Source organism: Nycticebus coucang, chromosome 2, assembly GCF_027406575.1.
Source record: "Nycticebus coucang isolate mNycCou1 chromosome 2, mNycCou1.pri, whole genome shotgun sequence".
Classification (NCBI taxonomy): Eukaryota; Metazoa; Chordata; class Mammalia; order Primates; family Lorisidae; genus Nycticebus; species Nycticebus coucang.
The window spans coordinates 113,830,737-113,848,685 of record NC_069781.1 but is presented as its reverse complement, the minus strand read 5'-3'; the positions used below and the strand labels follow the sequence as shown (position 1 = coordinate 113,848,685).

The following is a 17,949-nucleotide window of genomic DNA, read 5'->3' as shown; positions in this document are numbered from 1 at the left end:
GCTGTTGGGATGTGGGTGTGGGGCTGGGTCTCAGGGAGCACATTCCTTTTGTAGTACAATGTGGCAGGAAGGTCAAGCATGCAACTTGTTTTATTATTTTTTAATTATACTTTATTAAAGCACACTGATTTCTTTTTCTTTCTTTTCTTTTTTCTTTTTTTTTAGACAGAGTCTCACTGTGTTGCCCTCGGTGGAGTGCCGTGGTGTCACAGCTCACAGCAACCTCAAACTATTTGGCTTAAGCAATTCTCTTGCCTCAGCCTCCCAGTAGCTGGGACTACAGTTGCCCAACACAGTGCCCGGCTATTTTTTTGTTGTTATTGTCGTTGTTTAGAAGGCACTGACTGGATTCAAACCCTGCAGCATGTGGCCAGCGCCCTAGCCACTGAGCACGGTGCCAAGCCAAAGCACACTGATTTCACTTCATTTCAGGAATTTTGCATGGGATTATTCTGTCTGGCAAAGGACAATTCCTCAGACATAAAGAACAGATGGACAGACTTGGGAATTCAGAACCAGAGAAACAGTTGCATTGCCCTTTGTGTTCTAGATGACTCATGGTTGGGGGGCTGCAAGAAAAATAAGAGGGGATGGCTCAGTGCCTGTGGCTCAAGGGGCTAAGGTACCAGCTACATACACCTGAGCTGGTGGGTTCAAATCCAGCCTAGGCCCACCAAACAATAATGACAGCTGCAACCAAAAAATAGCTGGGTGTTGTGGCAGGTGCCTGTAGTCCCAGCTACTTAGGAGGCGGAGGCAGGAGAATCACTTGAGCCCAGGAGTTAGAGGTTGCTGTGAGCTATGATGCTATAGCACTCTATCCAGGGTGACAGCTTGAGGCTCTGTCTCCAAAGAAAAAAAAAACGGGAGGGGAGAGTCTTGTTTAGAATGGGAAGTGTTTTCGTGCCAACTCTGCCCAGGCTACACACTGCTTGTGTGATCTCATTTCATTCAATGAAGATGGTCCTCCTTTCCACAGAAAGGTGCCATGGATTGAATGCTTGTGTTCCCCAGAGCTTGTGTGTTGACAGCCTGACCTTCAAGGCGATGGTGTCAGGAGCATGGGGCCTTATGGGTGGGATCAGCACTCTTACTAGAGAGGCCCAGGGAGCTCCCTGCACCTCCCACCTTGTGGGGACACAGAAGGCACCACTTGTGAGCCAGACAGCAAATCCGCAGCACCTGGATCTTGGATTTTCAGCCTCCAGAACCATGAAAAATCAATGACTTGTGTAAAAGACACCAGTTATGTTTTTTTTGTCCTAGTAACCCAAATGAGCAGAAAGTTTATCACAGTCTCTTCACCTACTGCCTAATCCCCACTCTGTAGGCCAGATGCAGAGTCGGCCTCCTGAGGAAGATCAAGGAGCATGTCTGAGCCTCTGCTGAGGCTTCCCTCACCTTTACATTCAGAGAGCCTGGGATGAGGAGGACATGTTCCAGGTGCCATCAATGCTGGACGCTGGGGGCAAGGCAGTGCTGGACCGGAAGGCCACTACTTTCCTTTCCCTTTAAATACCTGCTGTGACCTTATTTAAGAGGGGCACAACCTCCAGCGGCACCTTCAGGGGGTGCGACATAATCAAGTTTTGAGATTTCTCATTTGAAAACAGGGATACAAGAAAAGAAAAGAAAAAGGAAACAAAAACTCCATAGAAAGCTTAGACAAGGAGGTGGAGGGATGCCTGCAGGATAAGCCACTATTTCCAGGCAGCTGACAGTTTGTCTGGGTCTGGAAATCTCTGTGGCATTTGTCCTCCTTGAGGACTTTGTGGGCTGTGCTCACCTTTGTTCTTTCAGTGTTGCTGGTAAAAAGCCAGACTCTTCTGATTCCTCACTTTTGGTGTGTGACCTGTTCTTTTCCCCTATGGAATCTTAGTCCTCTTTGTGTCCCCAATGTTCTCATGTCTCCCAGTTAGGTGCCTGGCATGGGCCTGATGTTTGCCACCTGCACCCTTGAGTCCTTTCCATCTGGGGTTCCCCAATGCTGGGAGACTCTCCAGTGGTCCCATCAATGACTTGCTCTTTCTTCGTTCTCGTCTCTAATTCAGACTCCTGTCACTCAGGGTTAGATGTCTCAGATATAGCACTCCAGTTCCTTTATTTCTTCCTGCTCCATTTTCCGTCTTTTTCAACTATTTTGTGTTTGCTGGGAGAGTCCCTTAATCGTATTACCCAAACTTTCTATTGTTAACTTCTGCCTTCTTTTGTCCTCTGGATATTCCTTTTCTATAAGCTCTCTTCTTGTTTCATGATGTGGTATCTTTTATTTCTGAGGATATGGATGATAGTTTTAAGTTCTTTTTGAAAATCTCTTCCCTGACCTCTGTGTCTTCCCAGTTGTGTTTTTCCAATTGTTGGTTTTGCTGTCCTGGAATCGTGGTAGAGATCCTGTCCCTGATGCTCTCTAGTGAAGATGGAGTGTGATGGTTCCGAGTTGGGGCCTGAGGCTGGTGTGAGCTCTGGGTGTAGGGCTACCTTTCTCACATGGAGCTTTACTATGGGGGGATATGGATGGTCTGTTTGGGGGAGCCCCCCAAATCAGTGTGTTTAGGTCTTTCCTCTTGTTCTAGCCAGACTATGCAGGAATAGTGCTCAGGGCTCCTTCCTAGGGTCCTGAGGGTGGCATGGACACCCTGAGCTTTGCCTAGGATCCCCAGGTCAGGCGACCCCGGGACTTCAGTAAGGCATGTTGAACACCCCCTTGAGCAGGGGTGGGTGGGCTGGGGTGCTCTGACAGCCCACCCTGCAGGTGTCCTCCTTTCCCTTCCAGCAGAGTATGGGCTGCAGAGGCGTCATGCGTACCTGCTGTCCCCTCATCTCTTCTGGGGTTGGCTCCCTGGGGTCTGCATCCCTTCCCACTGTTGGCCAGCTACCCACTTCACTACTGTTTTTTGTCTCCTTCCTCATTCCCCTGTCTTTGCAGATGTATCTTTTATGAAAGTCCCTCCTGTGGTTCCAGGAAGGAGGTGGGCTGTGTGTGCTTGGCCCATCACCTCAAAAACATTTAGACCCAGGCACCCACAAACACTGGTACCTGTCTCCTTCCTGTAGCTTTGCCCTTCAGTTAGCAGGGGGCAGGGATGGAGGCATTCTGGGGCCCTCTGGAAGGGGCAGCAGACGGAGATGGGAGTCACCAAGGATGATGACTAGGTGCCCAATGAAGTTTGGGGGAGGGGAGCGGAAAGGGAATGGGGCTGCACCCCCATAGCAGGTGCAGTACCCAACTTTCTGCTCTGCTGAGTAACCCGCCCTGGTCTGCTCTCTTGAGCACTGGTGCCTTCTCTCCCCACTCCCCTTCCCCAGACTTTGTTGGGCCCGAAAGCAGTGCTGAAGTGCTTTGCACATCTAGTGCTCTGGAACTGCTAAGTAATAAGATCTTACAAGTTTTATTGGGCATTAATATTTATTCCTATGAAAAGGTTAAACTTATTTCACTTTTTAAAGCGATGGAGAGCACAAGATGGAGCTAAAGAAGTATCTCCTGGTAACAGCCCTGCCTGCCCTCTGTATCCACTCCTCCCACAAGGGACAGTCTTCAGTGATTGTCTCAAGGGACAGTCCTAGGGGTCCCCCAAGCCAGGTCAGGTCATGTGGGCAGTTGGTGGTCATTCCCCTGGAAGGCACCAGAGCCCTGGGATCTGTCTAGTGTACAGACCCTGTGGGTATGGTGAGCAGCAGGCTCATCCCTGCTCTCTGCAGGGGGCCAGGCAAGCTCACTGTCACAAAGCAGGCCTTGGGCCCCACAGCCACCAATTTTGAGTCCATTGACATTCTGATTTCTATTTTTTTCACACTTTAGAAAGAAGTCTGCTTGCCTCTGCACTGGGCCTCTGCCATGTGTAACCAGAGGCCATTATCAGCCCAACATTGCTTTCCCATTTCCCCCAGAACTTGGCAGTGGGTCCTGGGGGGCCCAGCTGTGAATGTCAGGATGTTTGATATATCAGTCTTCTGAGTCAGTGACAGCCCTGCTTCTAGCTCTTTGACTTGGCGTCTGGGCACCGAGTAACAGGGGCTGGCCAGGGCAGAGGTACTTAGATTAGATCTGGGCCCCTAACTCATGGTCATAAATCTCCTGCTTATCACCTGTAAGTGACTGCTGCATCTGGTTGAGCCACTGGGCACACACTTTCTCTACCCTGGGCCTTTCTTAAGGTCTGTGCCATGATGTAGCCATTTACTCCCAAGCCCGGCTGACTTTGCTTCTGCCATGTGAGGCTCATACCATACTCTGTCCTTTCCCTATCTTGGTGCTGGAGGAGGTGGCAGGATGTTCACAAAGGTGGTCCTTAGACTGCAGTGTAGGGGCCTAGTTGCCTTCCACAGAACTGGAGCAAGCTGGCCATGTTCATACCAGATTCTCAGAGTCCTGGTGAGTTCCTGAGACTTGCTCACCCAGGGGTCATAGAGATGGGTGAGCAAAAGAGACCTTTTTTGGATGCTTATCTGGTCAAAAGGCACCTGATACCTGCTGCATGAATGGCAGGGAGGCTGGCCAGGTCCTTGGCCAACCTATCCCACTAACTTGGCCCTGAAAAGCAGAGGAGTCACTCTGGTCATGGAAAGGTGGGGACAGAGCTGGTGCCAGCAGCCCTGGCCCCTTGGCAGCAATAGGTCCAGAACCCTGCTTCCTGGTATTCAGAGTCATCCCTGAGGGCATGGGGACGTAGCCTCTCTCTGCTGTCTGCGTTTCTCTGGCTTCTCACATGTGTTTATTTTGTCTCCCCAATTACACTGTAAGCCTTTGGGGCAGGGACCCAGCATTGCAGGGTGAATCTGCATTAATTCAGACTTTCTAACTCAGAGGCCATGATAATTTAGACATGACTCATTTTGAGCTAAAAGTTTGAAACCATTTTGTCTGAATTTTTATGGCTGGCAATGCAAGATCTAATCTTAGGTTGGTCCAAACCTTGGGAAATTAAAGGTCCTTAAAACATGTTTTCAACTCTGGGTCAGACAGTTCTGAAGCCTGCAAGGAATTTGTACCCTGATACTCTGTTGTGGAAGGGAATCTTTCAGGGAACATCATTCCTGTAAGTTAGATCTCATCTTATATGTGTCCCTTAGAGCTTACAAAATATTACTGCTTTTGCTCCAAAATATTACTCCATGGCATACTGGAACTGCCTTCAGTAAGAAAATGCACATCCCAACAAAACAGAAGAAGAAAAGCATGCCTCCAAGGCTGTGCTGTTCTCATCCCTGCTTGGGCCCTGCACAGTTCATGTAAACTGAGCTGAGCCAGGGCCTTGATCATTTGGTTGTCATTATAGGGACCCTGACTGCTGCATTCTTCTGTATATGGGAGTCTAGGTTCATTCAAATGACAAGAAAACGAAGTCACACTAGGGCAGTCCCAGCCAGCTAGAGGTTTGGAGCTGGTTAGTCAGGGACAGCCACATCCCTGGACATTGTGGGGTGCATCTTATCTGGGTTCCATCCCAGGGTGGGGTTGGGACACCCAAGGGTGAAGTACAGTGGGCCTAGGGTCCTTGAGCTCCACCTGGGTTCTTGGTAGCATTTCCACAGTGAGTGGCTGATGGGCATGGAGGGCAGGTGGCCCAGAGAGGCACAGTCAGAGTCCACACCTCCCTGCTCCAGGGCTAGGCTGCTTCTTGATGGGAGCAATTAAAGGCTCTTGCTCCGGAGCTGGTAGAAGGGGAGGAGGTGGGGATATGTGGCCACCATACTCCATAAAAACTAGAGCTGCTATGAGTACTCACAGGGCACATCTGGGACTGCTCACACTTCGCACCAAAGTTGGTATGTGGGATGTTCATCACCGAGGTCCTTAGACTGCAAGTTACTCTATAAAAATTATTTCATGACTTAAATCAGGATGTGGTAGACTTTCTGTAGAGGACTCAATGGTGACTGTGTGCAGGCTCAGAATCCACATATTATTCTTTGTTGTGACTGTTCACTCTGTCCTTGTCACGAGAACAGTAAGGTAGTGAATCAGCAGTCAATTGCATTAGCCAAACCTAATGACCAAGTGGCAGGCCTGATTTGTATGATGCACTCAGTAAAGAGGTTTAGAAAAAGAAACGGCAAGAGAATTGTTTAATGTCATAGTGAAAAAACCTGGCTGATGTTTTGGCGAATTTGTCTTTTTTTTTCAACGTCTCTGCTCATAACTGGGCCCCCACTGTATGCATGACTGTGTGCTTGTATGTTTTCAGGTAATACATATGGTAAGAGTGTTTTGTTGTCAGAACTGTCTCATAGAGCAGGTCTGGCTGCAGCACACTGCACATCATGCGCATCTGTCATTGCCTTATTCTGCCCATGGTGGCCGAGCCTTGCGGTTGGAGTTATCTCGGCTTACATTTGTGTGTGTGGTGCGTGTTTTTCTCTCAGAAAAGAGGCAGTGGGTGTCTTTGTCTGAAATCCTTTCTCCTTAAGATCCCTAAAAGGGGACCTGCAGGTTGAGTTTGTTTATGTTTAGGGACCTGCAATCTGCACGTGATCCGTGGCCCATAGAACTACACGGCTTGGCCCCATGTCCCATGTGGCTGGTTGCTGGTGTTATCCTCTAGAAGCTGTCAGCCTTGCTTGGGCTGGTGGGGTGATGATGGCCAACTCCAGCTTCCTCCTCTGGGACTCTTATAGGGGCAGAGCTGCTGCTTCTCCTCTCCTGTCGGAGGCTTCACTCAGCCAGTCTCCAGCAAGCTTAAGTGCCATGCAGCCCGTTCTTCTGATCAGTTTGCTTGTTGTGGCAGTGCTGGTGCTCTCAACATGAGGTGCCATCTGAGAACCTGTTCTGTGCGGTGTCATGGTGCCAAGCAGGTGCCCAGGGGGTGTCCCCCCAGCCTGGCTTTACCACATCACCAGGGGCAGGAAGAGGCTTGTAGGGGTCAGGCCCAGCCCAGAGCATCAAGACCAGGTCCTGGTGTGGGGGTCACCAGATTGAGGCTGAGAGCCTGAGGTGGGTGAGGCCCCCCATGTGTGGAAGGCCAATGCCAGGGCGTGGCAGGGGAGGTTCCTTTTGGAGTAAATACCCTCAGTGGAGGCTGAGCCTGGCAGGGGGCCCAGGCCAGGTGCTGTGTACTCCCTGCCTGCATCCTGCCTGCACTCCTCCTCCTGCTGCTTCTCCTCCCTCCTCTCTCCCCAGAGGCTTGCTCAGCACTGAGGCATCACTGCTACCTGCCCTGGCTGGATTGGAGCAGGCTAGTGCCCATTCAGCCACTCTCAGATGGCCCCACCCACGTGGCTCTAGTGACTGAGTTGCTGTGTGTTGTGCCTTGGCACCTGAGACCCTGGAGTATGCTGAAGCCTTCAGGGGACCACTCAGACCACCTTTCCTGCATTCTGTGCCTGATTTCTCCATCAGAACTAATGACATGGCCAGACTCCCCCTTGAGAGTGCATTCTGTCTCTACTGAGACTGGCGGGGGCAGGGTGTGTGCTAATATGAGTAACAGGAAGCGAGAACAGGCAGGAGGTGTCAACTTCAGTAATTCCTGCAGATCCTCGGAAAATATATGTCCCAAAGGGTTGGGAATAGGACAAGGGCTGGTGACAGACAACATGACCCAGGGCCTCAATAATAAAAGCAGATGGTGGGCTTTGCTGGCCTATGTCCCTTCCCTCCCTAGGCACCAGTTTGAAGGCCACCCTGAGAACTCTGCCCCCTCCCTGGATGTAGCAGTCCCCTAACAAAAAAGGACAATGGTGGTGTCCCAGCATGTCCAGCCCAGGAGGTGGCTTTTAAGAAAAAGTTAATCTCTTCATGGCCTTAGCAAATTCCTCTCCCAAACTGTTGGATTAAAACAAGGAGACCCCTACTCAGCTGCCCAGCACTTGGAAATGCCTGTCCTGTGTCCTAAATCCACAAGACTATTACTCCCCTCCCTGGCACCGCTCCCCCCAGGGCCTTCCCTCTTCCCTCTTGTTTCCTTCTCAGGTGCCTGCACTCCCCAGATCCCTACAGAGCCCTTGTGGACACTTAGGTGCCACTGTTCCCAGCTACCACCGTTCTGTCAGGTATCCCACAGCACCTGCCACCATGGATGGTTTACACCAGCAGCATCAGCCCCTGAGCATAGGACACATCAGTAGCCAGGCCAGCCTTGGCTGGGCGAGGGGGCTCAGGCCCAGTTCCAGGTCACAGTGATGTGCTACGCAGAGCATGTCTACATGGCCCCTCCATAGGTGCACACAGGTGTTTTTTTTAATTACTTAAGGAAAGGCAAAGCCGCTCAATACAAATCCCTTAAGCCGCTGTTAATGGTGACACTGGGGAGGCCGAGGCCCGGCCAGGAATCTGAAACATGGGCACCATCTGTGCAGCCTCTCCATCGCAGCCAAATCACACCGCCAACCTTTCTATCCTGCACAGTTTTTCATTAAGCGAATTGAGTTTGCTGAGAACCATTTGGCCATAAATATTCCCTCCTGCTCAGCGTGGTCGGGTTATTACTGTTCCCCAGTCCCTGCTCCTGGATCCAGCAGAAGGTTCCACAGCTACCCCTGGGATCAGGGAACAGGGGTGGGTGGGAGCTTCAGGAAATTCCACTGGAAGGTTTCCGCTACCACCTCCTTCAACATCAGATTTGGGGTTGTAAATATTTCAGTGTTTCCAGAATAAATTGAGGGGTGTTTGGAAGGGCTTGTCAGGGCAAGGTAACATAATTGTCACATTCAGTTAAGTCTTTACCATTCTGATTCCTTTGTTTCCATTGAGAACATAGCAATGACAGCAAGCTGGGTACTTAAAACAGAAATGTAACATGGGAAAGTTCCAAGTAGACTTCTGAGGCTGAACTGCAAGGGTTGGCGGGAGGTTGGAGCCACCCTGTGTCCCTGGGCATTCGTCTCCCTATCAGGAGGGGGACTGAGACCCTGTCAGAGGAAGGGAAGGGCCTCCCAATCCCTGAGCTTCCCCACAGCCCTGGAGAAGACTCCCATGGCTGCTTTATCCTTCAGAGTCTAGACTAGCAGTGCCACCCTATGGCCTGCATTTGTCTAAGTTTTACTAGCACACAGTCATGCCTGCATGTTTGTACATTGTCTGTGATGCTTTTGAGCCACAACAGCTGCAAGTGAGGTGAGCCAGAACCCAGGGCTGCCTAGCCACCTCCTGACAGCTAAGTGATGGTTGCAGGAAAAGCTGCTTGGGCTTCCAGCATCTTGCACTCTGGGGCGCCCAGCTTCTCTGGCCCCCTAGTCCCTGAAGAGTTGAGTATCTCCAGGTTACCTGCAGTGCCTCCAATCCACTGCCCAGTGGAGCCCCTAGAGCAGTGGTGTAGAGAGGGGCTCTTGGGCACAGAAGGGTAGGAGATCCCTTTGTCATAGCCGGTCCTTACCACATGCTTGCTGCTTGCTTGACCTCCCTAAGCACAAGTGTCCATCCTGTCCAGGGCACGTTTACTTAAGTCCAGCAAGAGGTCACCTGTGCCTGCCTCGGTATGTAGCATTTTAGCATTTTAGCTCCCTTTCTTAGTGGCTGAGTCACTGAGACTCTTAGACCTTCAACTTCCTCTTCAGGTAGAGACAGCTGGATAAGGTGTACAGAGCCCTTAGGCCAGCGCTGCCCCTCAAGAGCCCCCAGGAGTCTGTGTTTCCTCTTGTGTTTTCTGAGCTCTCTGGGGACACTCCGCTTTTCCTTCCTTCCTGGCCCTCTTGGAACAATTGGTACTATAAAACCTTCTGTGTTGGTTTTTATGTCTTCAGAGGCATGTGCTCCCGAGAAGAGAGCCATTTTTGTCTGAACTGACCAAAGGCAGCAGAACCTCAGCCATGCTGCCCCAGGCTGCTGAGTGCCAGGGCTCTGCCTGATCCTTAAGCCCTCCACCCTGAGCAGAGGGTTCTGCTATCCAAATGCTGCTCTTGAATGTTTGGTTGGTGGTTGTCATAACTCCAAGGGGCAGGCCAGAGATTTCACAGTTGGGAACACATGGGGCTTGAGAAAGGATGTTCGGCAGCCTCACCTGTTGCTGGGAAAAAGAAGATTTCACTTCCTGTCTTGTGACAGGTCTAGTAATAAGCAGCTGGGTGAAGGGCTATACAAGGGAGGACCAGGGCCATGGTGCCAGGGGCTCAGGGTGCCCATCCCCTGTCCCGCAGTGCACGTGCCGGAAGGACATGGTGAAGATTTCCATGGATGTGTTCGTGCGCATCCTGCAGCCTGAGCGCTACGAACTGTGGAAGCAGGGCAAGGACTTCACTGTGCTGGATCACACGCGGCCCACGGCCCTCACCAGCCCTGAGCTGAGCTCCTGGAGCGCCTCCCGGGCCTCACTGAAGGCCAAGCTCCTCCGCAGGTGAGTCTCTGAATGGCTGCCACTGTGACCACCCCCAGTGGTGACAGTAAGTGACCCCTGCCCAGGCCCTCCCAGCCTCAGGTCACTCCCCACTGGCAGGGGTCCTATGCCCCCCCTCAGCCCTTCCCTCCGTGTCTTTCCCTACTTGGGGGGCGCAGTGTGTGCTTCAGGCCAACTAGCCTAAGGGGAGCAGTGTTGGTGTTGCCTAAACATGCATGTTCCCCTTACTCCCTGCTGCACCACCTTCCAGGAGGCTGCCCCTGGGACCACCGCGGCTCTTTGACCTGAGTCTTCCAGGGTGACAGGAGCAGGTCATACCCCACATGACTGCCTGGTTTCCTCTTGGGGCAGCACACAGCATTCCTTTTGCTCACCCTGTTTCTGCTATTAGGGCTTCTCATTCCCCTGAGGACTCTGAGAGATAGCGGGGGCTGTGCCAGGCTCATGGGGTGCCAGGTGGGCCATGGAGCCCCTGCTCCCTGCATCTGTGGTTCAGGTTGATGAAAAGTGTTGCTTGCATTGAGATCCTGGACCCCAGCCTTGCAGGGTTACCCTTGTTCCAGCTCAGAATCTCTCACTGCAAATCTGGCAGCCTGCACATCTCTGCTGTGCAGATCCCTGGCCCCTGCTCATTAGGACAATGCCTGTGCTCCCAGCATCTGGTGCCTGGGGAGGGGTTCGGGGGAGTATTGCAGCTTCTTGACCTGTGTTTGCCCCAGGTCATGGAGAAGTTGGGGGAGGTCTTATCTTGGTTGACCTCACACTTGGAATGAAAAAGAAATTAGGCAGCTAGAAGCAGCTTTTGTTGGCCTCTGGGGCTCTGGGCTGCTCTCAGATAAGCTGATGACAGGTCCCTTCCTTATGGGAGCCCTGCAACCAGTCCTGAGTGTGAGCTGGACCCAAGAGGGCCAGCCCAGCATAGGTTTGGCTGACTCTCCACAGAAAGGGCCAGAGAGCTAACTAGTGACTCTCACTTACGTAGGCAGGACCCTGTCTGCCACAGTGGCTTGAACACGCCTTTGCAGTTCAAGGCCACTGCAATCAACAGGCATTTAGTACATGTGCACACGACTGTGTCTGCTGAAACTTTATTTATGGACACCGAAAGCTGGATATCATAATTCTCACGTGCTGCGCAATATGATAATATTTCTTTTTTGATCCATTTAAAAATGTAAACACCATTCTTAGCTCATGGGCTGTACCAAATTAGGCCATGGAGGGATTGGTATTGGGCTAAAACTTTCAGCCCTAGAGTGGAGGGCGGCCTCCCCCTCACCTTTGAGCTTTTCTGTCTGCCTCTGCTCCATCACTTCTGGCTCGATCTTGTCCCAGCTGGTAATTGATAGTGCCCACCCATGGCCTGGGCACTGAGCAGCAGGGTTGGGGGCGGCTTGGCCAGTTCATATCCACAGTGATGCCTCCCACCCTCTGAGACAGAAACAGGCCTTGGAACTGGTTTCTGTGAAAAGTCACCCCCAGTCTAGAATGTTCTTCCCTAATCGGGCTGCAGGTCCATGAGTTTAGGTGGTCCCAGCCTCACCTATATGCTTTCCCTGTTGGGTCGGACCCCTATCTTGGAGAATGTTCTGTCAGCTCAGAATGTTTTTCACATCTCTTTCTAGCAGCCTGCACAGAGGTGAGCTTCTCTTTTCCAGTTCCTTTTGTTGTTTGTCTCTTTAATTTCCTGCTCACTCCTCCTGAAATTAGGTCTGTGGTGAGGCTGTTCTGTGCAGGCCCCACAGCCCCCAGCAGGGCAAGCTGAGCACCCCCAGCTCTCAGCCAGGATATGCTATTTGCATAATGGCTAATTGATTGTGGATAATTGGTCAACAGAGCAGATTGCCAGTAAGCAGGTGGGCGCTGCATTCCAGGGAGTGGAGTGGGATTAGGGGCTGGCTAAGATCCTGCCAGGAAGAAGCCAGGCAGACCACTGCGTTCACTGCTACCTGGAAACTTCTCTGTGTACAGTCCTGGACAGCCTGCCCCGCCGCCCCTCTTTCTGCCAACACCCAAGTCACCAGCTATTTCTTTCTGGAGTGTCCCTCCTTCTCCCACTGTCCTGGAGAGTTGCAGAATCCAGCAGAGGGACTGAATAACAAATTAAGTCCTATTTGCTAGGATATCATTTCTGTAAAGCCTTTAGTATGTAAAACAAGGCTGAGTCCCTTTCTTTTTAAGTCACAGGGGTATTTTTCTCTGTAAAGGGTGATTGGTGACTCATGTTTAAAAGCCTGAGCCTGGCGCCCTCCTCCTTCCCAGGGTGGCTGGTTGGTTCTCAGAAGTTGCCCTGTGCCTCTCCCTTGCCAGCACTCCCCACATGGCCCATCCCTGTCCCTAAATTGAGCTCCCCTGAGCTTCAGAGTGCTTATTTTGGGGCCTAGGGGTACTGCCTGAATGTTCTTGGCTGGACTGTGATTGGAGGGAAAGTGAACTTGGTTCACTTAGTAGACAGGAGCCTGTGGACACTGGGCAGGTCATTCTCTGGGGTGAGGCTGTCTTGGGCACTCTAGGGTACTGAGCATTGTCTTTGCTTCTGCGTGCTGTATGCTAGGAGCAACCCTCAGTGTGACAAGTACAGATGTTCCCAAGTGGAGGCGAGGTGGGGGTGGAGGACACAGCAGGCTTGCGGAGAGAGCACGCGGAGGTGGCGGACTGAAGCTGGAAGGACCCCGGCCGCTAGACAAGCTGTGCTCAGGTGCTGGCGGCGGTGGCGCGTTTGGCGTGGGCCCGGGCCCTGAGCGCCCGAACAGTCCACAGGCACGAGAACTTAAAGAGCAAGAGGAAGTGAAAGGAAAATTAGGGCAAGGAAACAGATAAAAGAAATCACTCATGAGGAAGAATCAGCAGAAAACTCCAGGCAACATGAAGAACCAGTCCAGAACAACCCCGCCAAGGGACCATGAGGTAGCTACTGCAGAGGATTCCACCTATACAGAAATGTTAGGAATGACAGAAAGGGAATTTAGAATACACATGTTGAAAACAATGAAAGAAATGATGGAAACAATGAAGGAAACTGCTAATAAAGTAGAAAATAACCAAAAGGAAATTCAAAAACAGAATCAAATAAGAGATGAACGATATGAAGAATATAAAAAGGATATAGCAGAGCTGAAGGAAATGGAACAGTCAATCAGGGAACTTAAAGATGCAATGGAAAGTATCAGCAACAGGTTAGACCATGCAGAAGAAAGAATTTCAGAGGTAGAAGACAAAGTTTTTGAGATAACTCAGATAGTAAAAGAGGCAGAAAAGGAGAGAGAGAAAGCAGAACGTTCACTGTCAGAATTATGGGACTTTATGAAGCGTTCCAACATACGAGTTATAGGAATTCCAGAAGGGGAAGAAGAATGCCCCAGAGGAATGGAAGCCATACTAGAGAATATTATAAAAGAAAATTTCCCAAATATCACCAAAGATTCTGACACACTGCTTTCAAAGGGCTATCGGACCCCAGGTCGCCTAAACTCTAACCGAGCTTCTCCAAGACACATTGTGATGAACCTGTCCAAAGTCAAGACACAAGAAAAGATTCTGCAAGCTGCCAGGAGTAAGCGCCAGTTGACCTACAGGGGCAAATCCATCAGAGTGACCGCAGACTTCTCTAATGAAACTTTCCAAGCAAGAAGACAATGGTCATCTACCTTTAATCTACTTCAACAGAACAATTTCCAGCCCAGAATTCTGTACCCTGCTAAGATTCAAAATTGACGGAGAAATCAAATCATTTACGGATATACAAACATTGAGGAAATTCGCCACGACAAGACCAGCTCTACAGGAAATACTTCAACCTGTTCTGCACACTGACCGCCACAATGGATCAGCAGCAAAGTAAGAACTCAGAAATTAAAGGACAGAACCAAACCTCCACACTGATGCAAAAGATAAAACTAAGCAATGGACTCTCACAAAATAAGACGAATAGAATACTACCACACTTATCAATTATCTCAATAAATGTTAATGGCTTGAATTCCCCACTGAAGAGACATAGATTGGTTGACTGGATTAAAAAACACAAGTCATCCATTTGCTGTCTGCAGATGTTCCCAAGTGTTACCCAATGTGCCCTGGTTGGGAATCCCTGCCCTAGACCAAGGGATGGTGTAAGGTTGGGCCCACATGCTCAAGAGCTTCCCTCCCTTACAAATGGCTATGAGAAGATCCCGTGCTTATTAGGTGGCACCTCCAGCTGATGCCAGGCTAGGCATTAGCTCTCCAGGAGGCAGATGGCTCACTGTAGCCTCCAGAGCTGAGAGAAAATGCTCTGCTCCACCACAATGCCTTTCTGTGGATTTATTTTCCACAACTAGGCCTTGCTGGGTGCACTGACCCTCAATAGTGGCTATTTGTATTTTTCTCCATGATGAACAGGACACCTGATACTGCGTCATTGCTGGCTGCCAGCACCCTTCCCCCGACCCTGGGTGGCACTGTGTAGCCTGGGGCTCTGCCGACTGCTGCCATCTTCTCCACACTAGTGCCCAAACCACACTCCACCCTGTGAAGATAAGCTTTTCATCTTGGCTTCTTCCAGTAAGAGCTCCAACAGGAGTGCGCACGCCCCACACAGCACCTATGCTCCCTACCTGGGTGGGAGCTGGGAAACAAGCACATCCTTCTTTCTGGAGCCTGTCTCACCCCAGCCTCTGCAGCCCATGAGGAGGCTGCTCTGTGGCTGTCACCAAGCCTGACATGGCTGTGCCTGGTCCCATGGCTCCCACCAGCACCACCTGGCCACTCTTGGTCCAGCCTTCCCCACCCACTGCTACACAGTTAGCCTGACTGGACCTTGGGCCTTTTCTGAGCTTAGTGCTGTTGTCCCTGCTACCTGACACCACTGCGCTGCAGGCCAGTGTCCTCCTAGTGCTTCTAGACCCCCATTCCCGCCAGTGCTGCCACAGCCTGCCATGTCCTGAGCCCTTCCCCACAAACATGGTGCCTGGTACACAGGGACAGGCCCTCATGACCACTGTACCCTGCCAGCTCCTGCTGACCCTTTAGGAGCGAGGAGCTCCAGGAACTCTGTGTCTCCTGCATTTGTCTTCCTTACACAGCCCTGTAGTTTCTCAAAAGGGAAATTCTTTGAATGATGCACAGACCCTTGCCTCAGGGGCAGTGAGTGCAGGGAGGGAAGAGAGCTGGTGGGAGAAGCTGTGGCACTGAGGGCACAACCTGGGGAAGGCCTCACAGCCACCCCGAGCCTTGGGCCAGGGCTCAGGTAGCCCTGACTCTCTCGTGGGTGTGAGCAGCCCTGGGCCGGCAGCTGGGCTGAGAGCTAGCAACCCCAACCGGTGCTTTGGGGGCAGAGCCCCAAAGAAGCCTACCTGCCTCCTGAGGTCCGAGGGATATCTGCCTCCACCTTGAAAATATTAGCACTGTTATTTTGACTAAGTCCCAACATTTGGTTTGTATAAACAAGCAAAGTAGTATCCACTGAAGCCTGACAGGTTGGGTCCATATTCTTCTCCACTAAGAGGTGAAGCAGTGGCAGAGAGGACAGGAGGGAGAGAGTGGCAGCAGACTTTGAAAAGAAGGAAAGGATGGGCAGGAGGTGACTGCCTTGGTAACACAGAAAAACCACAGGCCCACTGTGGAGAGGATGGCCAGTGGGAGCAACTGGATGGTGCCTGGGCTCCTCCTGGGCTGGGGGCTGTGGTGGGTTGGCATCAGGGCAGCCTTGCTAGGGTACATGAGGATTGGCTGGGCCCAAGGGCCTTCCCAGACCCCCTGTAGCTGTAGCTGTGGCTGTCCCCGTCCATGCCATGCCACCCATCTCCCAACAGAAGGTGGTGGGCAGCTTTGGGTAGGGGCAGTGCCTTTTCTGAAGTGGAGTGCTGGGGCCTGGCTGCCAGTCGTATGCACCACCACCCCAAGGGCCAAAAAGGACAACACAGGGTCCCCTTCTGGGTAAAAGAGGGGCCCAGTAGAACAAAACTAAAGACTCTGGTACCGGGGTACCCTGGAGTGCAGCCTCCTGCGTCTCTATCCCCTGGGGCTGCGTCCACAGTGCTGCTTACATGCTCAGAGCCACCAACAATGGACAGCTAGGGTTCAGAAACATCAGAGGAAACTCTCCAATGGGAAAGACAGGGTCTAAGATGGAAAGGGAAAGAGAACATGCAGCAGGCAGAGGAAGCCTGATGACCCTCAGAGCGGGGACATGGCTTTGCATTCAGAAAGGAAGGCCCTGTTGCTCTAAAGATGAAACGTTTAGGGAAGAGATGGCCCTCAGGTAAGAGTGGATGTGTGAGCCAAGCAGGGGACAGCTAGAGGAAGCCTCTGTTGGAGCGTAGACAGAAAGGTGGAGCTGAAAAGGAGGCGGCTCAGTCCAGGAAATCAGCCTTGAACAGGAGTTTCAGAAAAAGAAAAAAGAAATTTCTCATGATCCAAAGACTTTGCATTTCCTGATTAAAAAGTCTAGTCAGAGGATGAAAATTACCCACAACACATCACTATCAAATTTCACAGCTCTCTTGAGTAAACAAAAGATATCAAAAGCTTCCACAGTGAACAAATAATTCAACATAAAGAATGAGGAATCAGGGCGGCGCCTGTGGCTCAGTGAGTAGGGCGCCGGCCCCATATGCCGAGGGTGGCGGGTTCAAACCCAGCCCCGGCCAAACTGCAACAAAAAAAAAAAAATAGCCGGGCGTTGTGGCGGGCGCCTGTAGTCTCAGCTGCTCGGGAGGCTGAGGCAAGAGAATCACGTAAGCCCAAGAGTTAGAGGTTGCTGTGAGCCGTGTGACGCCACGGCACTCTACCAGAGGGCGGTACAGTGAGACTCTGTCTCTACAAAAAAAAAAAAAAAAAAAAAAAAAAGAATGAGGAATCAGGCCCAGAGTGGTGGCTCACGCCTGCAATCTCAGCACTTTGGGAGGCCAAAGCAGGAGGATTACTTGAGGCTAGGGCTTGAGACCAGCCTGGGTAACACAGTGAGACCCTGTCTCTGCAAAAACTTTAAAATATTGCTGGCTATGGTGGTGCACTCACCTATACAGCTACTCAGAAGACTAATGCAGGAGGATAACTTGAACCCAGAAGTATGGGCTGCAGTGAACTGTGATGTTGCCATTGCACTTTAGCCCAGGTACAGAGAAAGAGAGAATAAAGATTATTGTTAGCTTTGGATCTACGGTTGTAATACTGCAAGCTAGAAGATGAAGAACAAGGTCTTCAAAAGGTAGAAGAGGAATAATCCCCTCCCAGAAATACAAACCTAGCCAAATCACCAATGAAATGTGTGAAGGGAATAAAGGGCTTTTTAGACATGTGAGTTTCAGATTTCACCTCATTTCTCAAGAGAGCTGCTGAAAGATATATAGCTAAACAACGGCATTAGCTGAAAAAACCAGGGGGTGAAGGACCAGGAGATCCCATCCAGAGAGGGGTGGGGAAAGCATGGAGGAGGACAAGGACAGCCAAGCCCTCTATGTTGGGAAGTCGCAGATGAAATCAGAACCATTAGGATACGTCCCCCCCCTGGGGCCAGGGCAGGCTGGGCTCTTGGGGAAATCAGGGTGTGGCTCACAGGCATGGGGACACCACTGGCTGGCTGTGGGGATGGGACTGGTTTAGATGTAGCCTCCAGGGCCTAACAGGGTGAAAGGAAGGTTTGAGGCACCAATGGCAGCCACAGGAAGCTGAGGCAGGTGAGTCAGAGTGGTAGGCG

The 17,949-nt window shown here is 51.2% G+C and overlaps 1 protein-coding gene across 4 annotated transcripts in view; it reads left to right on the top strand.

Moving 5' to 3' along the window:
- The window catches only part of KDM4B (lysine demethylase 4B), a 143,250-nt gene that overhangs the window by 100,543 nt on the left and 24,758 nt on the right, over positions 1 to 17,949 (top strand). For 3 of the 4 annotated variants that reach the window (XM_053579252.1, XM_053579248.1, XM_053579262.1), the window contains exon 10: positions 10,075 to 10,271. In XM_053579252.1, the coding sequence (XP_053435227.1) occupies positions 10,075 to 10,271 (197 nt within the window). Of the gene's footprint in view, positions 1 to 10,074; positions 10,272 to 17,949 lie in introns of those variants that run through there. The other variant, XM_053579276.1, reaches the window with a different exon arrangement.